This window comes from Melozone crissalis, unplaced genomic scaffold, assembly GCF_028551555.1.
Source record: "Melozone crissalis strain CALT ecotype California unplaced genomic scaffold, PUWL_Pcris_2 ptg000090l_1, whole genome shotgun sequence".
NCBI classification, from domain to species: domain Eukaryota; kingdom Metazoa; phylum Chordata; class Aves; order Passeriformes; family Passerellidae; genus Melozone; species Melozone crissalis.
In genome coordinates, this window is record NW_026535867.1 from 1,059,908 (window position 1) to 1,085,415 (window position 25,508).

The window sequence follows — 25,508 nt, forward strand, 5'->3', positions numbered from 1 at the left end:
CCTGGCTTTCCTGGAGTTTGTTGGGTTGTTCGAGGGATTTTGTTGTGTGAGCCAAAACAAAGCAAAGGTGGTCAGCTCTGTGTTGTGTTTGCCTCCCCTAATCTGAGGCCTTTGAAAAGGAGCACTGAGGGATGTGGCTAAAAAGTAAAACTCACTTTGGGTGGAGGCAATGGCTTGGATTGACTTGGCTCTGTGTGTGTTGATAGATTTAGTCAAACATCCAGAAGAATGAATAGACTTTATTTAAAAGATAAACATGGCAAGTGAAGACAAAAACTGCTATTACTAAATTCCCAAGTCCTTTTGAATGATAACAACTAACTGTCATCTAGGATTTACTGACCTCTAAGAATAGCTGGAACCCTAAGCTAAATCAAAGCACAGATTTTGCAAGAAAAGGCTTTTGTATTTAGGTGCATCCATGAAGTAGCCCAGAAATAAGAAAATCCAACCAGTCTTAAATTTGTTTTAATGCCATATTGCAGAGTGACTGCTAGGTCACTTCTTATATCTTTGAACCATTACAGTTACAGAATATAAAAGTGGAAACTACTTGTAGGAAAGGCTTCTGTCAGGTACAGCAGCACCACAGGCTGCACAAAACATCTTCATGTGACAGATAAGAAGGAAATGTCTGCAGGACTTTCTACTGAACCACTAGGAAATGGCTGCCCTGCACATCTGCTGTTCACATTTTTGAGGTGTCTGCAAGCTTTCCTCAAGCAAGTTCCCTTTAGGGCACACTGAAGACGAGATCTGGACTCAGAAAATATCTGCTATCTGGATTTATAGACATGAGAGAAGCACAGCTTCTCAGCTGGGAGCCTCCCTGGGGGTGCTGCTTTGACAAAAGATAACTGCTGCACTGTTGCCAAATGGCCCTGCCTCCAGCGATGTGAGTAAAACAGAATTTTCACTCAGCTGGGACTTGAAAGCTGATCTTGATATGAAAAATCAGTGTCTGAGCTCAAAGTTGATACTGGAGTGCCTCTTACACGCAAAGCAAAAACAAACAAGACTTATTCACAAAAATCATAAAAATTGAGTCTAGCAACTGGTGCAAGAGAGGTCAAGTGTTTCCAGAGCTCAGTTTAAAATAACAATCTCCATCCCCTCATGACAAGATGGGGAAACTGTCCCATCTGGGACAGAGAGCTAGTAAAAATTCCTCCTCCTTCAGAATTTCATATCATCAGCAAAGTTTACTCTTTTGCTATTTTCAGGCAGCCAGTTTGGCTGACTTGGGGCTGAAACAGCAAGGCACATGCAGTGGCACAAGGAAAATGCAGCTCTTGGCTTTCTGGACATTCATGGACAACACACTGATAGAATTTGGTTTTTGTTCTTTTTTTGTTTTGTTGGGTGTGTGCAAGGATGAGACAAAAGCACAAGTTTAGTTTAGTTTAAAACCTTCAGTTTAAAATCCTCCCTAGAAGCCACAGGAAGGTGCTTAAATAAAGATTCAGTTGAATCAAGCAGAGCTCAACCACAGTTTTTGTTCCATGCTGAGAAGGGTAAGTCCAGGTAACATGACATTCACATAGCAGAGAGCACTATGTTTAATTCTGATTTCTACAGCTTGTTTTTTCTCACAGCTGGCTCCTGTTCAAAGTGGAAGTCCCCTTTTTGGTGGAATATTTGGTAAAAACCAAAATATTGCTATCAAGGCTTAAAGAAGGCACCTTCCCTTTTGATAACAAATTCAGAATTTGACCCCATAGAGAAATTCCAGTTTTTGGAGGACTGGGTGCTCTGCCTGGTTCTGTACACAGCAGCAGCTGGTGAAAAGAATCAATGAAAGGATTGTACTCTAGAGAGAGAGAAACATGGAAGAAGTCACAAATCTCACTCTGCAGAGCCCTTCAGTTTTCTTTCTTTGTTTTAGCTGCCTTTCTTTCACATGTAGCCATCCTCAGGGTAAGGTGACAGCAAGCACATCCCATGCTCCTGAAGGTGCTGCTTCTGCTCCTGAGAGTCCTCAAGGATCCTGATGAGAGACTGGACAGTCTCCAGCTCCCAGTGGTCTGGCACAGAGCAGTTGAGTCCAGGATTTCTGCTTTCCTCAGTACAGCTGCCCAAATCACTGACAATCACAGGGGACTGTCCAAAGTGCTGAGCTGGAGTGGTGACACAACTGTTCTGTGGACACAGTCAGTGTCTGGAATGAAAATCCTGCAGATTTTTATCTCTCTTGTCCTCTAGAAGCTTTTCATTTTTTTCCTTTGCCATCTCTCTTGGCAGAAGTCTGTCACTTGTATTACAAACAATGCTGCCACTGAGGGAGTGATGCTTCTCTTGACACATCTCCAGCTGCCCAAATTGTTGGCAGACCTTCCATTTAGACAGGTGCTGTAAGAACAAAATAACTTATTTTTATTCAAAAATAGACAAAAAACTTCCCCAGAAATAATCATTCCTATGTAACCAGTGGAAGAAGCTGCAAAGCTATGGAAAAGACATATTCATGCTGCTGAGAGAGAACTGAGTGGGGAGAAGTCCTGCCCAATACCAAGGACATTGGGGGCTTTCTGTGCTCCTGCCACAGCCTGGAAGTGCCTCTCTGTGCAAATGGAAACAGTGACCTCCTCTGTGAAGGGATAGCAGTGTCACCTTGGGCTCAATTAAAACTATTTCAGAGAATGAGATGCAAAAAGCCTCTCTGTGGGCAAGAGAAAACAGCTTCCTCTGGGTCCTCTCAGGAAATGAAGGAATTCCTTCATGTAATAGTTCAGAATTGCTCCAGCTCTGAACTTCTCCTCACCAGAGCTTCCTCCCCCTCACTGGAGTGGGTGTCTGCAGAGACTAATGCCACCAGGATGGAGTTACTCTTCTTTGCAATCTGCCTTCCTTTCAGTTTCCAAACTCTTTTTTTTTGCCTTTGTATCAGCAAAATTAGTTTCAGTAATCTCATTTTGGTTTGCAGTATTCAGGATTGTCACTGCCATGAAACAACCTGACATTCTTCATAAGGTGCCAGGAGCAGAAGAGCATTTACAGCAGTATTGAAAACAAAATGCTGTGGCAGAGCATCCCCCTGGATGCACCTCCCCACGGCCTTACCCCCCATCACACACAACAGGATTGAAAATACCAAGTAATGACTGAATTAGGCTAGAACTTCTCCTAGAGCTCATCTTTTGTACTAAGGTAGTGCCAGCTTTATTTCTAAATAATTCCTGCCAGATACCGGTTTTCTCTTTTGTTAAGAAATCACAAAGCAGCAAACCTGGACTGATGGAGGCTTGATAGCCTGGACAAACTCTGCCTCAGTGCTCAACTACCATCACCCTTAGACAATTTCTTCTAACATCTGGCTTAAATCTCCTTTGTTTACATCTGCTGTGCCTTAATTGCAGAGTCAGCTGGGTTAGCACAATAAATAAATTGTCCCATCCTCTCAAAAGACACTCTGAAGGTTGTTATTGTGTCCTTAATCAGCCTGGCCTTCTCCAGCCTAAACAGACACAATCCATCTCTCACCAGAGACCACATTCCCTGGAGCATTTTCATCTCTCTGGTATTGATCCAAGTTGTCCTCAAATTAGGATGCCCAAAGCAGGAGCCTCGGAGGTGGGACAGCTTCTGTCATCAGGGAGCCACCAAAGCTGCTGTCCCACCTCCTCTTCCACAAGTGGAGTGGAGAAATGACAATGAAAAGGCAACATCTGGAAGGTGCCCTTGCTTTGTCCTCAATGAACAAATCATGCTACAGCAGCCTTCAATACAAACAGGATAAATATTTACTCTTATTTATGCCACAGAGGTTTATTTACAAATGGGCTAAGGCCAGGGATCAAACCAAGAAGGGCCTGCAATAACTCAGTCTGGAGAAGAAAAAGTTGACCTTAAATGAGCTGTTTGTGCTATGTCAATGCAGTTCCTAGGAACAAGAGGAGAAAATGTCTCTTTATTTTAAGGAGAAAATCCATCCTCCTCCATAGATTATGCTCTGCAGGAGGGAGTGCAATGGCTGTTGATGTTTAGCAACCACAAATGTTGGGGATCAGGCTGTGGTCTGAAAAATAACTGACCATTAACCCAGTTCCCATGGCTGTCAAAGAAATTCTAGAAGTAGTAAAAGCTTTTTTTATGGGTTTATTTATTTAAGGGTTATTTTTTTCTGCTTGACACTATGCATTGTGTACATTCACAGCATCTGCTACAGCAAACTGTGCTCTAACTAGTACAGTTTTAGTGGAACCACAGCATTTTCTGCCTGTTCTGCAGACACACAGGCAACAGTCATTAGATTCTGTAGAAACTACCAAGTGAGATATCAAATAGGCAGATATTTCACCCTGTACTCTTGTCCAATCTTTTGTCCTCTGTCCAATCTTTTTTCAGAAAAATCTGTCTTCATTTTTTCACCCAATTTTCATTTTTCCCTTACTATAAATAACAAATGAATTTGTAAATCAGCTGGCCTGCAATATTATGTGGCAATAAAAATAAAAATATGAACATGGTGAAGGTCTGAAGAGCATGTTTCTTCTAGGAAAGGTAGGGTTTTTTTTTAAATTGGGTGTATATAGGCTCAGGTTCACAGACATGATGCAAATGATGTCCCTGTATCCCAGTTAAAGATCACCTAGGATGTAGTGCACAAAAAAATGCTTCAGTTTGTATCCTCCAGCAAGTCTAATCTAAAGGCTTGTGCTGAACTTGAGTACTGAAGCAGTGATTAAGTCATTCAAGACAAACAAAATAATATATTTTTAATACTTACAGCTGTGTCCTCCTTGGTCTTCTGTTTGCTGGACATCTGTTGAAACAAATGCATGGGTTTCAGCATGTAGGATAGACAACCACAGACTTCAGAAAAATGAGATTGATATGAAGCAACATCCACCAAAGCTGAGGGTTCAATGTGCTAAATGTTCTGTAAAATGCAGTCCAATATTCTATTTGCTTACAACCCAGGCTACCATTTCAGAAAGGAGAGATTTTGGGATTGAAAAATCCCCCCCAAAAAATCCCATCTTGGGATAGAGTCCTGCCTCACTTTTGGGTTGTTTCTGTAGGAAGGACACGACTTCTACAAGAGCTGCTGCAGATCCTGGACAAGATCACAACCCTGCTTTCCCCTGATCTTTTCTGAGGGTTGCTAACATGGATTGTCCTTGTCCATGAAAAGCGTGGGTGTCCCTGCTCTGTCCCTTAGATGTTAGTTCCTGCATAGGGGCTTAGAGCAAGTGCTCAGCTACAATGGCAGACTCAGTCTGGCCCACAAGATTTCTTTTAGAGCTTTTTTACAGTCACACAGATGGGCAAATCCAGCTACACGAGGGTACCCATGTGACCAGCTACATTTCTGCTTGATCCCCTTACTCATCCAGCCAGTGCCTCTAGAGCTCTCAGGACTGAATTATGCTCTGATTTCTGCTTCAAACTGTGCTAAGCTGAGCAAGCTACTGACCCCAGTCCTGTTTTGTGCCATCTGTCCAGAAGGAGCCGGCAGGGATCATAGCTGACAAACCATAGCCCAACAGACATAAAGCTGAGTTACTCTCACATCCAGAAATTACTTCCTGTGAGGCTCAGGATTCACAGAATCACAGAATTCACAGAATCACTGGGTTGGAAAAGACCTTAAAGATCATTGAGTCCAAGCCAGCCCCAACAGCTCAACTGAACCCTGGCACCCAGTGCCACATCCAGGCTCTGTTAAACACACCCAGGGATGGGAACTCCACCACCTCCCCGGGCAGCCATTCCAGAGCTTTCTCACTCTTTCCATAAAAACGTTTTCCTAATATCCAACCTATATTTCCCTTGATGCAGCTTAAGACTGTGTCCTCTGGTTGTGTCAGTGCTGCTGGAGAAAGAGCCCAGCCCCAGCTGAGCACAAACACCTTGCAGGAAGTTGTAGAGAGTGATGAGATCACCCCTGAATCTCCTTTTCTCCAGGCTAAACATCCCCAGCTTGGAGAAAGACACAGACACAGGAAGAAAGGCTCAGACACAGGAAGAGAAAATCATAAAGAATAACACATTCTGGGGCACTACATTTCCTCCCCAGAGCATCCCAAGTTTTTGTTAATGGCAGGATTTCCTACTGCTTGTCATACTTCATCTCTTCCTACTAGATAACGTAGCTTATACTTGATTTAGCTTACTCATTCATCTCTTCCTGTTGGATAACATTGAGCATTTTGGCAAGTGAAAAAGGATTCTTATCATTTGGTCACGCAAAGTGTCTCATTACCTTTATAGGACACTAGATTAGAGGACCTCCTTCTCCACAGCCAGCAGATTAAACCAGTTAGAAGACCTATCACAAAGACAATGCCAATGATGCCAGCTGCTTGAGCACCTCGTCCTTTTTTCTCTGTTTTTTTGTCACTTTCTGTGCCAGGACCACTGATTTTCTTCTGCTGTGTGTCTAGAATAAAATAGAAAAGGATGTCATAAGGTGTAAATTTTCACATTTCATACCAGGCAAATATTTCACCATGTTTTAGATGCATAAAAAATTCTGAAGGAGTCAAGATTTGTGCTATTCATATCACTGTGATTTTGGTGATTCCTTCTGAGTGAGACACATCTCCAACTAATTATGTCTAAACACCAGTTTGCTCTTCCCTGTCATCATAATGCATCCATTCTTCTTTTTTCCTTTTTCTTCTTTCCCTCCAGCTTTGAGAGACTGTATGTTTGGGCTTGTATCTAGACTCAGCTGAAAATAAATCTATATAGAATCTACAATGTAAATCTGAAAGTACTCAGAAAAATGGGTGAAAACCTGTTTCCCTGAAGTTAGTGAGGAATCTTCACCCATTACTCCTTCAAGTGAGATTGAGAGACTAAAAAACCCCACAAAAATAGTAATATGAAGGTCTTTTCCCTCAGAAGACAACATGACAATGCCATTAGGAAACTAATGATGAGGTTACTTGATTTTCCTTTAATTTGGGATGACAGCATGGTATCACATAAACACTCTACTGTGCAACTTCTGCTCATGTGTTCAATTTTTGCTCCTGGAAATAGTTAATATTGTTTGCCTACATTCATGAGATCAGTGTTTGGGGTGTTCTTAATACCTTTTTCCTTTAATAGCTTTCTGGTTTTGTGAAGAGTTGAGTGACTAAATACTTGCTTTTACTATTAATCATCACATCAGCAATAATTAGCACATTACACTTGTGCTACAAGGTACATTGTTCTATTGAGCTCATATTGCCCATTTGCTGCAGACCTGAAGTTGTGCACTGTATTAAATTGAGTTTTGGAGAAACTGGAAATTGAACTTTGGAACTCAGCAGAGTAAAACGCAAATGTTAGTGTTGCAAGGCCATTGTGTAGGGGGTCAGAAGTCATGGATCTGCTGGATGGTGGCCCCTGAAAAACAACCTGACTCCCCAAACCATCATGTTCCTGAGGAACTAAAAGGTTAAGCTCAGCAACTGCCTCAGATGCAAGAGCTGCTCAGTGCTGTTGTCACAACACACTTGGTGGGGTTATTCACTTCAGTGTGGAAGAATTAAACATCAGATCCATGTCTAAGCATAACTGGAGCTTGAAACAAAGCCTGAGATCTTCTCAGAACATTTTGGAACCACTGATTTAATGCACAGCCCTTGTTAGTGTGCATCTACAGACAGAGACACACTGGTTGACATTCCTGCTACCTAGAAAGCATGAAGGAACTTACAGTTGGCTGATAGATTTTCCTGCAGCATCTCATTTTCTATGGAGCACTCTATTTGCATGTTAGAAGTGGCTGTCACCTTCAGTGTGCTGTGAACACTGAAGGTGCCATCGTCGTGGGGTATGATGTCTGTTTGTGAGGGACGCAGGCGACTGTTGTTCGCTTTATTGATCCAGTAAACGTTGGGCTTTGGGTATCCATTGCCAGACCTGCACTGAAAGGTCACCTCCTCTCCAGTTCTGTCACTGTTTCCTATTGGTCCACTGAGTATTGGTTGGCTGTAACTCGCTGGAGAGCAAGGAGAAAAAGAAATAGTTGTCGACGTTTTGAAACGTACTGGAAAGGCAAAATTTTGGGATGGATTCTGAACAAACTGCTGGATTTGACATCACCCTCAAGACTTGAAAGAGAAATGCCTGCAGGTTTGGTCTGTAAGCCTGAGAGCTGGGACAATCACTGGGAGGGCAGAAAGCTAAAGCCAAACTCAAAGGAAGAAAGGACCAACTCCAGCTGCTGTCACCCAGTCATATGCAAGACCTCTCATACCCATGAAAAACAAGAAGAAAAGAAACAGACACCAGGTAAACAGTTTTTACATGCATTCTTCAAGGTTTATGTTCCATGTCTTAAATTAAGCAGAGAAGACTTCATTTCAGCAAAGAGCAGAAGTCTGTTTCAAAATTAAAATTGTGCTTAAATATAGTATTGAAATAGCACAAATTTGAAAAGTGGAAATGAGAATTTGGGTAAAGTGACACAAGCTCTTACCTGCTAAGCTGAGAACCACTTCTGCCTGGTGAATCACTTTGGGAAGTTCAGTTTTCTCCTGCACTATGCATTTGTATGTATGTTCATCGCTCTGGCTGACATTTCGCAATAGCAGAGAAAAATCACCATTTTCCAACCTATCCCAGAATAACTGAGTCCTGTCTTTAAAGTGAATACACTGATTACTGTTATCATCTTGGCCAGAGATCAGTGCATGTACAACTGAACACTTTTCTTGATAGGAATCATCAGCTATTTGCCAATAGACCCGGAGATTTTTTAATTGCAAGGGTTTCTTTTCATTATAAATGCAACTTAGTGTGACGTTGTCTCCAAGTTTACTGATGATGTTCTTCTTCTCCAGTGCAGCAACTACAAGATTAAAAGAGAGAGAGAGAGAGAAAAGGGAGGTTATGTGGGGAAAAAAGTAATTATTTTCGAGTACATTATACCACATATAGACTCTGGTATTAGTTCTATAGCAGGTAGGTGAGTATGCTCTCTTCATAGTGATTCCTATCCCCAAATTTCCAGTGGCTAATTCTCTCCATGTCTATTTGTCTGTGCATTGTCCAAAGGGACCTTTTCTCTGAGAGCCAAGCAGCCTTAATCATTCCTAGCCCCATGGATATCCACATTTCACTTTGCACTGACTGCAGACACATATTCAGGTCCTAATGCTTCAATAATCACTTCTTCTTTATTTTTTTTTAATTTAAGAAAAATGCCAAATAACTTCATTTAGATCACAAGAAGTGGAAACATTGATAAGAAAGAGTGCTGCCATTATTTTGAGACCCAAAAAATTAAGAAGGGGAATAAAAGTACTTCTCAAAGCCGGAATGACAAAGCAACCTCATTTTACTGCTACTGTCAGTGACACCCTCTGAACAAACACACTCAGCTGGCAAACCAGCACACCCAGATCCCTCCAGTGGCACATTCATTAGACATTTACATCTTGAGGGTCACTTGAGGCAAAGTCAGGACTTTATCTGTCTTTCAGAGCACTTTTCCTGCCTTTTGGACATGAGAAATGCATCCTCTGCTCCATGTGAGCAAGGCAAAGGCACGAGGTGAGGACAGCTGATGCAGAAAGCTCAGCTCAGTGAGTCCCACAGGGCTGGGCAGCTCTGCCCACACCTCCCTGCTGGATCCATCACCCCAGACCAGCAGCCAAAACCTCACTGGTGCAACTGGTTGGTGGCACCAGAGCAGTGCTTGTGTTGTGGGTGCCAGGCAAGAGGGGTCAGGCATGGGGCTGGATGGGAGAGATTCCAGCTGGGGGAAGGGATTATGTGGGTGGATGGCTCAGGGGAAGGAAGATGACAGGAGTGGAGATTAGGAAATGCAGAAACAGTGCATGGTGAGGTGGGAGGGCGGTGGCAATGCTAAAAGGGAACCTGTCTTTATGAGGGTGCACTGGACTCAGAAACAGCTCATCTACACATCTGAGCTGGGCACCCTGGCCTAAAACTACCACTGAGGCAGACACAGTGCTTGCAGGGAGAAAGGCAGGATGTTTACCAGGTACTGGGACTGGAAGAACAGGCTTGAAATGCAACACAATTGCTTGGCTCACATTTTGGGAAACCCATTGGAATAGCAGGAAAAGCAATGCCCTGGCAATGATGGGTGCAACTCCATGAGTGGCCAGAAACTGGCCAGCCAGCATCTCTTGGGACTGAATCTGGGACAGTTTGTCCTGATATTGGGGCCAGGGAGTTTCCTTGGTGGCTTTGTTGAGGTCCTCAGTGATTAAGCAAGAACAGAGGAGAGAACTCTAAAAACACTTTAATCACCAGGTGGTGTGATTTAATTCTGCCTTTGTTTTGCAAGGGATATTTTAGAACCATAGTAAAAGTAAAATGACTAATAGTAGGAGTAAATTTACTACTAATAAGCAGTAGTAAAATTACTTGGTACTGTGACATATAATTCTACTCTTGAGTATACAGGCATGTTAGATCTGCTTGTCAGCAGCTCCTATTACTCCACTTCTAAGGCCTTTTGTTGACAGAGATAAGTACACAGGGAAGTCTCTGAAGCAAGCAAAGCAATCTGAGCAAGAGCATCCATAGGGTCCCTTGCTGCTCTCTGCAATGAAACAGAAATTGATTTTATCTTCTTTCCCTGATGCATGTCAGAGAAACATTTCACTCTGAGGAATTCTTCAGTATCTTGTAGAAAACACAGAGATGTTCATATTGTACATTTTACATCTACTTTGTGCATTTGGCCAAACACATTAAAGGGAGGAGAGTTTAATTTTTACTGAGTTTTTATGCACTTACCAGCTTTCAGGATAAGAAGGAGCAGTAACAGAAATCCGTACCTAAAACAAAAAGCAAACAAGTGTTACAACTGACTTTGCATCTCTGTTGTTTAAATAAGCAATAACCCCAATTTTGATTGTTTTAATATAGTGGCAGAAGTAGGTAAATTAGGTACTGCTCCTATTTTACTGCTCCTAAATTAGGTAATGCCCCATTAAGTATTTGCATTTTTGACAGCTGCAAAACTTCTGTTTATACAGCTCAGCAGTGGTTTGGTGGCCAAGGCCACGAATAGCAGCAGAATGCACTAATATTGGAATCAGGGCAGAGGGCATGAAGCTGGTGCTGGGCCTGTCTTCTCTTCTGAAAGAATTGATTGTCTTGCTGGACAAACAGGCTCTGGAGGCTATCTGGGTCACTGGGAGGGACAGTGGCTGCACAGGTCAAAACCCTATAAAAGTTTTCCAATTTTTTGCTGAATCTCCAGGAGTCGTTTTGTCTGGTTAAAGGGAAACAGCAGCTGACCATGCTGCCCACCAGGTTGTGCACTGAGTAAAAACGTGTAAACAGGAGACCTGCTGATAGTGGAGAGCTGTGCAAAGGTTTTTGCTGGGAGGAATCTGGTGTGTTTGATTATTCAGGAGGGGCAAATCTGTGCAGGAGTTTCTCCAAAGGAAAGAAGGCCATAGGAAACCCAGTTTAACCCATCTATAAAGTCCAAGTGATTTAACTCTCATCCCACAGGGGTTTAAGCTAAATGGACAGCACTTCCCTGTGAGTTACTTTAAAATAGCCTTTCATCACCACACCTAGTCACACATTGTGCTCTCCTTCTTCCAGACTGCTGTAGGAAGGGAAAGAAAGATTCTGGAAGGTTTTTGGAATGAGAACTGTGTGGCTGAGCTGGCCACCTTGATATTGCTCAGGTGCAATAAGGTTTCACAGCTGAGCTGAGGGGCAGAGTGACAGGAGCTCTGGCCTGTCACCAGTGTACCCAGCTCACCTGTGCAAGCAGGACTGAGAGGCCACACTGCCCAGGTTCAGCTGGCTCCCATTCCCCAGAGTTCTCATGATGCCTTAAGTTTAGCTTTCATATTTTCCAGATTCTGTACTGCATTAGTTATAACTCTGAACTTCATATAAAGTATCAGCAAGTTCTCCTCACAGCTTAATTAGATAAAACAATCCTTTTCCAGCCCCAGAACCAAGGACACTGTTGCAGCTTCAGAACCAAGGACACTGTTGCAGCTTCAGGCCCAAAAAGTGTAACAGAGAATTGAGGAGAGCAATCAGGGAGGATGGGACTGCATAACCTGAGCTGTAATTGGACAGTGAACCCTAATATATAAATGGACCAAAACTTATAGAAGTGGGAAAAGGTGTGACCCAGGAGCCCATCTTGAGTGTAGCCTCAGCCAGGCTCTTGTACTGCCCAAGGTGCATCCTTTGAAGGTCTTTTCAATAAATCCCTGTTCTATTCCTTTAACACTGTCCAGCCTCTGTTCCAGGCAGCCTCTCAAGGCATCACTCAGCCCTCAGCCAGGCCAGCACTGAGCCCTGGGCTGGGGCAAAGGGATAAAGGGATGAAGGGATTCCTGCTCCCAGCAGCCCATTTCTGCCCAGGACTGAGCTCCAGACTCTCCCACCCAGGCTGGTCACTGCCTTCCCTCCAAACCAACCCTGCCCTGCCTGGCCCTCCTCCCTCCAAGGCCTGACCTAAACTCACTCCCCACAGCCATTCCTCACTTTGCTGTGCTTTACAAAATCCCCTCTCCCAGGCTTCCTGCCCTTTCCCCACAGCTCCCTTGTCCAGCCAAGCACAGGAATTCACACATCACATCTATTTGTATTTTGTAAAATTATCATCTTCCCAAGCCTATTCAGCTTCCCATGCAGAAAGCAGAGGACATTCCTGACACAAAGTCTACATCTACTTGAAGCCCCATTTCCAGAGACTGAGGTGGAGAAATTGTAGGGGAGAACCAATCTGAATGGTATCATTTTTTGTATAAAGAACACACTTTATTTTCTTTTTCTGTGTCCTTTGAAATGATTTGATAGATGAGGTTTGAAAAGTTTAAGTGTATGCCCAGTGTGGAAAACTTCTGCTCTTTACTTCAGTAAATCTGCAATCAGTCTCAAAGAAAGTTTCCCAGGGAAGCACATCTAAACATTCTGTTCTGTCTCTTCTACTACTTCTCTTACATTAAGTAGTTTATTAACCAATATCGAAGATGTAAAACATACAACTCTACAAAACAGAACAGCAATAGATTTTCTTTTACTAATGTATAAACATAAGTGTAAAGATTTTTACAGTGGCCTTTACACGTGGATTTGTATTTTATTGCTGTTGTATTTTTACACTGTTCAGGAGTCATCACTTTTGTGCCAGGCTTGTAGATGTTTGTCTTGACAAACTCAGCTCATGTAGTCATCAATCTTTCTTAATCCCATGCCTGTGTTTGTTTTATTATTATGTATTATTCCCAACCCAAATTAGAAGCTATGGATATAGCAACTCATTTGAATAGAATGAAAACAATAACTGATTAATACTTAAGAGACTCTCTAGGGAATTTCCCAGGGTAGGCATTTGCTAATACCAACAGACATTTAGATGCATCAGTCAGAACTGATTCTCATATGTATGTATACAAAGCAGATCTTGATTTCTTATTTTAATAAATGATGCCACAGTCAAGGTTAGACAGATCCAGAGATGCCTCCTCCTCCTCTTTCTTGAAGGAAGTTGCAGCTGTGGTTTTGTGGGGGTGGTTCCACCCACGATGTTCCCCTGGAATGGCTTTAGTTCCAAGCTTCAGTTGGAAAAGGAGAAATGCTTTGCCTGCAGAGAAACCTCTGCATTCACTCAGCTCCTGTGTCCATCACTAGCAGTGAGCTCAGTGAAGTGCTGGCATAGCTGGGGTCTTGCTCTCTTAATTAAAAAAAAAAAAAAATTAAGCTTCTTTTTCTTTCCCACACCTTCCTGTTCTACAAGTGTTTTAAAATGCCGTGTGAAACAGGAGAAAGTTGCACTTCTCCTTTCACGGGTGAGATGATTCTTCCTACCAGCACCTCAACTTCTCCATCACTACTTACCTTAAAGCCACGGGATGTTGCTGCCATGGCACGCTGCAGCCAGGCAAGAAATATCCTGATACTTGCAATAACAACTTTGGGGGCTTTGCTCCACTGCTGAGACCCACTTTGTCCCCTAACCTTGTGGGGACACGGCTTTTCCCGATCAGCAGGTGCCCTAAGCGTGTCACCTGCGGAGCTTTGCTAACACCTGCTGGAAGGCAGCGCTACCCGGGGCAATGAACCCCAGTCAGTCACGTCCCATCGCAACCCTTCAGCTGAAAATATCCACAAAAGGCGTTAATTCCCTGCAGCCCTCCATGGCCGCTGTGACAGGGGACCCCTGCCCGGGCTGACCGGGAGCTCTGGCAATCCCCAGCTCCGGCAGCGCCGCAGCCTGTCCCGGCTCCCTGGCTCTCCCTGAGGGCATTTTAGCAGCCCAGCCCCCGCCAGCGCTTTCCCTGCCCGCCGCAGCAGCAAAACTCGCGTTTCCCAAGGGCGATGCGCATTCCTGGGAGCGGCAGCAGCGACCCTTGCCCGCCGCCACCACGCACTCACTCACCCTCGCGGCTTCATCGTGCCGGACCAGCCGTGCTGAGCTAAACCGATCCGTGCCGAGCGAAGCCGAGCAGCGGCTGCCCGCCTCAGGCCGTCCCCTTTCCCGCCCACGCCTCCTCCGCCGGGGATTTCCGCTTCTGAACGCGGGGGCTCAGTCTCAGCACGTCCGTCCTGGCCGTGAGGGGTCTCAGGGACCCGCCTGTCCCCAGTGAGACCTTTTCAGATCCTCGTCGGGGCCGCTGGATGAGGGATCCCGGCTCCTGCAAATCCATGTGCCCTGAGGGAAGGACGGCGGTCCCCATCAGGCGGGACGCCCCTCACGCTGCTGAGGAGCCGGGGCTGGGCGGCTTTGGCCACAGCGCGTTGTGAAAAATGCGTGTTTTATGACAGGCTTCTCGCAAATATTAAAATGAATATTATATGCGTTGTGTTAGAAAGTTATGCTGTATTGATTTTCTTAAGTAGCGTGTTAAATACGGTTTTAGGTTATAGCATAAAGTTAAAATAGAAACTATGCTATGTAAGATACTTTTTTAAAGAAAGGACTCGCACCAGATAGCAGCCACAGGACACCCAAATCTTTCAGAGAAAAAGGATTTACTGCTCTCTTATCAGAATAAACGAACTTTTTCCCGCCTCGCTCAGCCCTGAATACACCGTCAAGATTCAGAGGAAGAAGCTGACACTGACCAGACAAAATCCTGTGTTTGAATGGAATTTATGCATCATGTATGAGGTGTATGAATATGCAACAAGCTATTGCTTTTCAGGGTTAATCCTCTGTTAATGTGTGTCCTTTTTTAGGCTTATTTTGCCCAGAAAGAGGTACCCGGACTGTCTGTAACTCTGTTTTTATTGTCTCTTATTGTCCTAAATCCTAATTGTCCAAATTTTTATTACTATTACTATAACCATTTTATTACTATTAAACTTTTAAAATTTTAAAAACAAGTGATTGCCGTTTTTCACAGGCGTCCTCTTGGCTCTGCGAGGCGCTGGAGATCGGTGCCACAGCCCCGGGGCAGGGCAGGGACTGCACCCGGTGATCTCGGAGATCTCGAAGAATCCTGCCTGGGAAGCGGGAAAGTTGTTTTTTTCTAAGTACATTAAGTGTATGTTTATATAAATAGCATATTTATTCTGTGTTTATATTTTGTAAATAGCTACGTGTGGTTTGATAGAGAACAGAACCGCACCTGGAGCTGTCGTAGGTGTGCTGGTGAGGGGGTGTTTTAGCACCCCCCGGGTGTTTGAAAGCTGCGGTTCTCAGTCTCTACAGTTTCATTTTCGGCTTCACATCAATGGCTGTGTTTGCCTTGTTTGTTGTCAGGAGCTCAAAGCCAGCTGGGACCTCTTTGCCAATGTGAGCATTTGTGACACAAGGAACAAAACTTTCACAGCAATGGTTAAAGTATACCACATCAATGTTTTATTTTTTCTGGGTTTTAGTCACCCTGGGAATAAGATGACGTTGTGCACAATGAATATGAAACTGGGGTTGTGCAAGACCCGCCATCTCAAGGCCATTTCCGCTGCCAGCCAGCAGCAAGAAGGGGATTTCAGTTTTGGGTCTTAAAGCTGACACTGCTTCAGCCTCTCTGTATCACTGACACCTGCAAATCAGTTGTAGCCATGATATTTTCTGAAAAATCCCTTTACGAGGATTTTTCTCCTGAGAAGCTGAGAAGCCTCAGAAGAAAAGGAAAACAATAATTATCTGCTGCTGTGGAATGCACCTGGTGCATCTTTGATTGGTCTCATGTGGTTCTTTCTTATTAATGGCCAATCACAGTCCAGCTGTCTCAGACTCTTTGGTCAGTCACCAGATTTTATTATCATTCCGTTCATTTCCTTTCAAGCCTGCTGATGAAATCCTTTCTTCTATTCTTTTAGTATAGTTTTGGTATATCATTTTCTTTTAATATAATATATATAATGAAATTATAAATCAACCTTCTGAAACATGGAGTCAGATCCTCATCTCTTCCCATGTCGGGACTGCCTGCAATTCCCACAATCAGTCATCATTTTGGGAGGGCAGGCCTAAATTTGTGCTAAATTTAAAGGAAGATAAACATTCCTATGGAATTATGCCTGAATCAGAACAAATTTGCATCAGCCAATCACATCTTTCAGTGAAACATTTCCTGTTGGGATATCTTAGTTTGGGAACTATTCTTTTGATATTTTAGGTGCTGTTTTTAATACCAGGCATTTGGTGAATGGGGATGCACAAAGAATCAGTTCTTTGTGGCTAAAAACTTACTGACTTTAAAAGCTTGGGAGTTTATGTGACTCTTTGCCATTCGGAACATAAATTTTTTCTTTCTAAGATACATAATTTGAAAGAACTCTTCTGCTGTTCTTTGCAATGGCTTCTATCCTTGTTTTTTCATACCTCTGTGCCAGTTTTGGTGGAATGTCCCAATAAGCAAGAAATGCAAATGTGTCTCCATAGCCAGGAATCTCTTTGAAATTTGGAAAGGTCAGGTTGCAAACCATTTTGCTGCCTGCATCAGGCTTTTGAATATGGATTGCTAATGAATTTTTAATCTATGAGGCAACCTTGTCTTCTCTTTCCCTTCTGAATGGTGTCCATGAGTACTCAGCCTTATACAGGTAACTTGCCCCTATCTACAGAATTCCTCAGAGTACATGAAATACATGGATGTTCTTCTGCCACTGACTCCATTCCTATGGCACACACTGAACAGCCCTGTGGTTGATTAAAGCAGGTTCTCACTGCCAAATCATTGCCATGACGTGTAAGATGTTTCTTACCACACAAGCAAAAAAAAAAAGAGAAGCAGCTGCAGCTGATATGGTTCCTTGTATTTACATTGAATAGCATACAATAAAAATGTGTTTTTATTCTTTTGAACACAGATTTGTTAATATGGCATTTGCTAACAATAAGGGTATTTGACTCAGGGTCAAAAGAGAGACCTCAGTGATGTGATCTGCCCTACAAGTATCCCATCAAAAATAAGATGAAAAATAATAGAGATGTTTGAAAAGTCTGTGAGAAAAGTTTTCATCAAAGATGTGGCTCCTCATTCCTATTACCATGCACTCACAGAAAAATTCAGACAGAGACAGCTGAGTTCCTAGAGTGATTTTAAAAACACCCTAATTGTTGACAGGTAATTTGTCCTCTCTTTGGTGTGGACACATGACTTGACACAAAGCATCTAAGGCCATCATGAAAATAAAGTAACTCCTACAGCTTGTGTGTGGCAAATGTGTTGCCTGTGGACTTTGAAACTAGAAACACTGGGAAGATTTAGGGGAAAAAAAAGAGAGGAAAACAATATCCCTGTTTTTCTGGGCACTTAGAGAAGTGAGAAAGCTGTTTGCTTTCAGATGTGTGTCATGGAAAGAGAATTGGTAGTTCTGCAGAACACTCATTTTATTAATACAGTTATTGAGAATCCAGAGTAAAACAGAGACATATATAGAAGAAAAGATACATATATAGAAGATATATATTCTCTAAATTTATAGAAGAAAAGATCTCAGACGGATTGAACACCTCTGGGGACAGGAAAAGGGGGTGAGATGGCTGTGTGTGGTGTGTAGGACTTTAACTGTGTTTGGAGTCAGCCATCAAAGCAGTACTGTGACACCTGAAATATATCACATCCTTATGGAATTGTGTGACAAATCTCTGGGTTTTGCACTGTGGAGGTTTCAGTGCATGGCACTCAAGCTTTACTAAAGTAAACTATGACTAACAGCTGGGAAAGAAGTCAAGAGGGAAATCACAGTACCTTTGGCCACCTGTGTGATTTTATGTAGGGGTAAAAACAAAAGAAGGTACAAGGTGTGAATGATTTTGCAACACTTTTCCAACACTTTTTACAGAGAAGCTAATAGAATTAGCAAATTCTATTTGCTAATACTAATTAAATTCTTACTAATTGAATTAGTAATGAAATTATTAGTAATAGTAATTAATTATTACTAATTAAATTGCTAATACAAATACTAATTGGAGGAGGGACACAATAGATGATGAGGGGAGCACAAACATAATTTTTTTCCCTTAACTAGTGGAGTCAGTGGAGTAAGACAGCAAAGCTGGTTGCTAAGAACAGTCTGGTGATGAGGGAAAAGATGCAATTGCAGTTAAAGTATCTTGTGATTCTGAGAAAACCATTTGTGAGAAGTCAATGAAAAAGAGGAAGCAATAGTCTGTCTGCTCTCCTGCTCACATTTTGTTGTGACACCAGGCACTCAGGGAATTGGCCAAAAATATCACTTTAAACACCCAAATTCCAGGATTGTTCCATGCAAAAGAGGACACCTGTAGCCGTGTAAAACACATGTTTTGGGCAAAATGTACTTTGTGTGTGTGGCAGCAATGACAATCCATTTATTTATACCCAGAGAAGGAAAGTACTGTGTAATATTTAGTTATATTGTTAGAAAAGAGCACTGATATTCACAATTCTTTATTAATTGTGCATGTTTGGATAGCTGATTTTCTGTTGTTTTAGGAACAGCAAGGGAATAACTACCTCAGCAATACTTTTGCCATCTCACTGTGTGTGGGCATGTTAATATAAAAAAAATCCACCATGGTATGTCATTGCTGAAAATGTCTCTGGAGCCTCTTGTATTCAGGCCTCATTATCCTGTGTGCAATGATTCCAAAGAGAAGAGTGCTCTTGCTGTCTGAGTTCCTCCTCTGCTCCTTTGCTCAGTTTCATTTCTGCCACAGAGCCTTTGCTCTGATCATTTGCTCAGGACATGAGATTATGCATCAAAGAATCTGTTTGGGAATAGAATTCACGGTTTTTGAGTTCACAGGTTTTAGTGTGTGAAATGCCTTCTGGAGAAAGGTTTGTTTTGCCCAGGTTCACTCCACTGACTATAAGGATGACAAGAGAGGGAGCACAGCTGAATAAACTCAACCTCAGGCCAGATGCAGATGCCTTTAGCTGAGGAAGAGAAGGACCAGATTGTCTGAAACCATCCCGCCGAGGTTTTCCTTCTCCAACAGCAAGTTGTTGGTTTTTAGGACAACTTCAGCCTGGCATTTCTGATCCCACATAACACACAGAGCACTGGAAATCCTCTGAGCAATTAAAAAAAAACCATCACAGCTAAGGCTAGATCCCAGTGACTGCAAACTCTCACAGAGAGCATGGGGAGGGAATCCATGGTGCATACACTGGCTGCTATCTAAAACTGAAACATAAAGGTGTTTAGAACGTACCAAAACTGATTTCAAACCTCAGCCTTCTCAAACTGAGGTAAGATGAAGTCCATAAAATGCCCTACAATTAAGGTGTCTTTTTGTTTGTGATCATGGTGATCTTCTGTGAGGAGAACTAAGGAAATGTTCAGAGAAAATGCTTAAGAACCATCGTGACAATATCTAAACAGGTAAAACATTTTTCAGATTCAAACAAAATTATGTAAAGTCTCAAGACTAATACTTACCTAAGGAAATAAAATTCAGCACAGGTATTTGCTGTACAAATTAAAGATTACATCAACAATTTTTAAGAAGCAGATTAAAAGAAAGAACATTATCCATAATTTTATATATATAATTGTAGCCTGATTATCTTTATGTCAACATAACTGTTAAAATAAATGAGCTCTGATTTGAAATTATTAAGCATGGGTTTGAAAACTGGTATGGTGTTCCGAGTCTAAATGGACCTTATAGAAAGCTGTTTTAAGAACAGGCGTTGTAAAAAAATCTCAACATTGTGTTAGAAAGCAAATATGTATCTGCTCTAAGCCATTGCCATCAAGTAAAGAATCTAGCAAATTTTGGAAACCAATCTCTGACATTAAAATATTCCCTCTTGAAGAAAAACAGCTGTATTCATATATACATTAGTGTCAGACCAAAACAGTGAGCATCACATACCAAAAAGAATGTTCTAATATTGTCTTTAGAAATAAAAAAATATAGAAAAGTGTTTCTCTTCATAGCACAGTTGAATAGGAAATCATGTAATGCAACAGGATATGATACGGGTGCCAATTAGTGAGAAATGGGAACTGAAATCTGTGTGACTTAATGTTGTTTATTGAATTATCTGATAAAACATGGTACTGCTACTAGGATTTGATGAGAACTGTAGTTTCATTTTATTGTAAAAAGCTGGTTTGGCCCTTAACTCAAAAAAATTCCCTTTAATACCACTTGCAATGCAAGTGTAAAGTGTAGATAAAGTGTAGTGTGGCATTTGGGTTTTTGAAAATGTGCTTGCAGGACGGATGAGTGGTTGGGCTGAATTCCCCTACAAGCCCTGTCTTTCAGGAGGTGTAGAGGTCAACATTAACTGATTCCATAATGGGTTAGAGGCAGGTCAGGAGCTGTCGGCACAGTGAGTACAGGTGGGGATCTACCTGTGGATGCTCCTGGATTTCTGCGTGTGCTGCCATGCCATGAAAGGCATCCATGGATGTGCTGCCTCTTCTATGCACAGCAGGACAGGGCTCACCCCAGAAAGTAAAAAAGGAGCAGTATTGCATGGCTTAGCAGCTGGTGATCAGCTGTCCAACATCTTCCTCCAGCCCCTGCTGCTCAACTTCTTGCACCATTGATTGCATACATATAATATTTTGTAAGGTTTTAATTCTGACATTTCCAACCTCATTACTTCCTTTTTTTTCCCTGGCACTTGTCTCCAGCTAATATTGCAATGTGGCCTCTTTGTCCTTTTCCCATCACTGATGCTAGTGTGATGTGATGCAGGCAGGATTTGGTGGAGCAGCATACACTGCTGTACTAGTTACAGCTCAGGGAGAGGGTTTTATTTCTCAGTTTTGTTTGTGAGATTATTGATTATGACTTTATCTTGTAGAGAGAGAAGGAAGGAAAGGAAATTTCAAGGAGAGGAAATTTCAAGGAAATTTCAAGGAAAGAAAAGGAGGGAAGGAGGGAAGGAAGGAGGGAAGGAGGGAAGGAAGGAAGGAAGGAAGGAAGGAAGGAAGGAAGGAAGGAAGGAAGGAAGGAAGGAAGGAAGGAAGGAAGGAAGGAAGGAAGACTGTACCTCAGAGCTGTAGGTGCTCTTGTGAGAGATGAAGGCAATAATGTGATCTTTGTCTAGACACATTCTGGAGATGGTACACTTTGATTTTCATTTCTGAAGGGGAAATTTTGAAGACTCTGCTCTTTTGTATGAAGAGAAGTCATGATCTGCCATAACTTGAAGATATTTAAGATGAGTTTTTGCCTTAAATGATACAGAAATCATTTTTCCTGGAGTAAAAAAGGATGTGACCTGGCAGGGTGTCAGCTGCTCAGTGAACACTGCCCACTCTGATGTTACTTCCCTGAAATACTCCTGGGAGCAGTGAAAAGGAGATGGATGTTGCCATTCATTTGCACACACATGGGTGGCCATGCTGCACAGCCAGCACTGTGGAGCAGACATTGACCTCTGCCTTTGTGACAGCTCGGGGGACCCTGCTCCAGAGAATGGAGAACACTCCTGCTCTCCCCTCTGGCTCCAGCCCTTCAGCTTCCCAGGCCTCAGCACTTCTGGGACCTGCTCCTGGGGCAGCTGGCTTCAGCCACAGCACTCCCTTTGGCACAAAGAGCAAAGAAAAAACCCCCAATTTGCTTTCTGAACATGCTGTACCAGAATAATAAGAAAGCTGGCTAGCCCCCAAGGCTTACAGACATCCCAGCCACCTCCACCCAGGCTCCCTTCAGACTTCATCCTTCATTCCAAAGACAGTAGCAGAGGAAAGAGCAGCTGGAGACTCTGGCCTGTTTGCTCCCACAGGCACCTCACTCATCTAAGATCTTGTTTGGGATCTGTGTTTGTTCTGGTGACTTTGCAGAGGCTGAAGGACCATTAAAGTTGCTATTTTGACTCCTCTGAGCCACCAGAGTCAAAGGGCCCTGAGCTCTTCAGCAAGTGCTTGGTTTGAGCATCACCTCCAGAAGGACTTCCAGGTTTAACCTACAAGCCCAAGACAAACGCATCCACATGGATGTGTTATGTCAGTCAGTGGTTCATTTCCAGAGCTCATTGCTTTTACTCTTAACAACTTCTCCACTCTCCCATGGCAGTGGCCTGGATTTGCTTCCAGTCTTTGGTTTCCCTTCTCATTTCTGTGCTGGAGTGAAGAGCCTTGCTAGAGTGACTGCCTCCTCCCTCCTCTCCCTCAGCCAGCCATTTGATGGGCTTTGTGCCACAGCATTGCACTAAAATACATCTCTGCTTTTTGTGAACGCTGACCTTTCATTGCATTTCTTGCTTTTCTGCAGTCTGAGGAATTATTGGTATGGCCTACTGTTCTTCACCTGTGCAGAAGTGCAGCTGAGGGTGGAATAGAACTCAAATTCAATGAATGAGGCAGTACAACAGGACTGATGTGCTTTAAACATGCAGAATCAGGTCCTTTGCCTCTACTCCATCAGAGCAGTGACATATCAGACAAATTTAAAGTCTATGAACACTTGTGTCTATTCTTAGCAGGGCATTGCAAGTGCTGTCTTCATTGCACTGTTAACAGACTGGGTCTTTCCAAAAGGTTAAGTGAAAAATGGAAAAAGAGGAACAGAAAGGCAGGCAGACATACAAAGTCCTGGTAAACCCACCGCTAAGACCAGATAAAAAAGCCTTAATTAGGTTAAATGTTGTAGAAACTGATTTTGTGAGAAAGACAGGCAGGAGTTCAGCTTTTCCTCCATCATCTTTAAAATGTCACTGTACCTCAGGAAAAACAGTTTCCCAGTTTTGTTATTTTGAAAATGCAAATAATCTGCTCTTGCGACCAGCAGACAATTTTTTAAAAGAGTTTTAAGTACACACATTTGAAATGTTCTTGGTTGTACAGGAAGCTTTTATATATATTTTTTTTAAATGTGCTAATTCATGCTCTAAGTGGAAACAAGGAAATTTTTCCCTTGTAAAGACAAATATTTATTTTATTACTGAAAGTGCAGGGCGGCCATTCAGCCTTTGAGGTCTGAGGTTGCTGAGAGATGTTTGAAGATTGTATTCTGAATGTTTAAGAGATTACAGGCTTAGTTTTCTAGAGCCCGTATTAAATTTCTCTGGAGTGTGAATGAGGAGTTGTAATCCCTTCCATTCTCCTCTTTGAGTGTGTTTGCATTAGCAGGATCTGTCTAAGTCTGTAATTCTGCAACAAATAGGATTAACAGGCTGTCTGCTCCTGCTGTACCTCAGCTGGGGTGCAGAAATGTGCATTTCTCTTCCCCTCATGAGCACGTTTGTGTATGATTGGCACACAGCAAGACCAGGAACGAAGGGCTGCTGATGGATGTGCCTCTGTGTCCCTCCTCTGTCCTCCCTCTCAAATCCCCAGGAGATTTCTCAGGAGCAAAAAAGCTGCTGAGCAATGTTAAGGCCCTCTCTGAGTGGCAGTTTTAGGGACTGAGTCATCCCAGCCGTGGTTGTTTTCCTTGTTCCAATCAGTTTTATTTTATTTCCCAAAGTTGGTCACCTCAGAGTTTGTGCTGTCAGGCATCTCTCTGAAAAGTTGTCTTTGTTTATGTCTGTTGTTAAGATTTAGTGCAGTTTGCCTGTGGGAGAGGACACAACAGATGATTACAGACATTCAGGGAGGAATTTGCAAGACAGCTTGTCTATGAACTAAAAGAAAGTTTGGGATTATTTTTGTTGCCCTAGTGGTTTTCACTCCCACTCAGTGTATAATTCATTAACCTTGATAGAAAGAAGCATTGCCCTTACAGCTCATAAGACTGCTCTAGAGAAAGTATTGGGGTTTTAAAGTTTTGTGGGTTTTGTGGTTTTGTTTTGGTGCTTTTTTTTTTCTTTTTAAATGGACCAGATTTGGCATTCATTTAATTTTGGGGAAGGGAAGGAATCCCAGTCATCTTGCATATCTACACAGCAGACGCAATCCATACTGTGCTCTGCTTTCAGAATATCAGAACCATGGCAATTGAAATGCATGTATGTATTCCATATCCATGGATCCACAAGAAATGTAAGATGACATTGCTAAAAAGCTGTATCTTTCCCTTGACCATTTCACTTTTGAGAACTTCCACCCATGAGCACAGGAGGTTAGAAAAGAAAGCACTGGGAATGAGAACCACATTGAATGAATACCTTGGCAACACAACACACATCACCAACTCAAAATCCAGCAGACATTTATCTTTTACTTTGTTCTCTGCACTCCATACAGAGATTTTCACCCAGATTCCAATCTGCTGGAATGCTGGAATAAAAAATGTGAGCACATGTGAGGTAAGAGCGCTCAGCTTCCCCGTTTGTACTGATTTCACCACCCACACACCTGTTTTTTCCTTGTGGGTGTTTTCCTGGAATCACAGCTGGAAGGGTCTCAGTGGAGCATGCACGCAGAGGTGCTTCCTTTGCCTGTGAGCTCCTTGCATGGGCTGCCCAGGCCTGTCCACCCACACAGCCACAAAAGCAGAACAAGCTGTGAAAGCAGGCAGAGATGGTGAGGCAGTGGCTCAGTGACACAATGGAAAATGTTCTACGGGGTATGGAGCACTTCCAAATAAGCACAAGTGTGGGAAAGTGTGCAAGTGCCTAAATCATCCATGGTGACACTGGTGCAGGGCATCTCTTCCTAATGGGAATGTTGCTAGCAGTGGAAATAATTTATGAATATTTGGGATAATTCTGTTCCTGAAATTTGGGGGGAATTTAATTTAAATTTGCAATTTGGACCCAAATACCAGATATATCTCTGATATATATTACAAATGTTGTCAGCTTTACTACCTCCTTGGGATTAATCAAGTCTTAAGATTCCTTGCCAGTAACTTTTATTTTTTCCCCAGCCAATATCAGACTCCAGTAAGTTATCTGGACTGCTTGTGTCCTCATGGCTCCTAAATTTATTTGTTCCTGTATTACCCCCCAACAATGTGTTTTAATTGTTTCTGAGAATTTTATCTTTTGGTTCATGACTATGCCTTTGTGTGAAGCCAGTCCAGTATGGTCTTGCCCAAGCAGAAGGCATCCATTTGGCATTCTTCTAATTCCCACTGGAAGGATGAAAATATTTGGAAAGCCATTAAAAGGAAAGGAAGTCCTGCAGGGGACAACATCCCCTGCTCTAGTACCACAGCCCTGAGCATTTTCTGAGTCATATTTTGTAGAAAATATTAACTTTCTGGTGACCACTGGCAGCCTGAGAAAGTGTCTAAAAAGGGTGTCCTAAGGCTTTTA

The 25,508-nt window shown here is 42.6% G+C and overlaps 1 protein-coding gene across 1 annotated transcript; it reads right to left on the bottom strand.

Annotated features, from left to right (window-relative positions):
• Positions 1-1,214: 1,214 nt before the first annotated feature.
• Positions 1,215-14,606, bottom strand: ICOSLG (inducible T cell costimulator ligand). The gene is given in 9 exon segments (XM_054291304.1): positions 1,215-2,349; positions 4,727-4,762; positions 6,206-6,382; positions 7,655-7,939; positions 8,420-8,791; positions 10,714-10,754; positions 14,339-14,353; positions 14,355-14,471; positions 14,473-14,606. Coding segments are annotated over 9 exon segments (1,188 nt in total). The 3' UTR covers positions 1,215-2,338.
• Between the last annotated feature and the right edge of the window lie 10,902 nt (positions 14,607-25,508).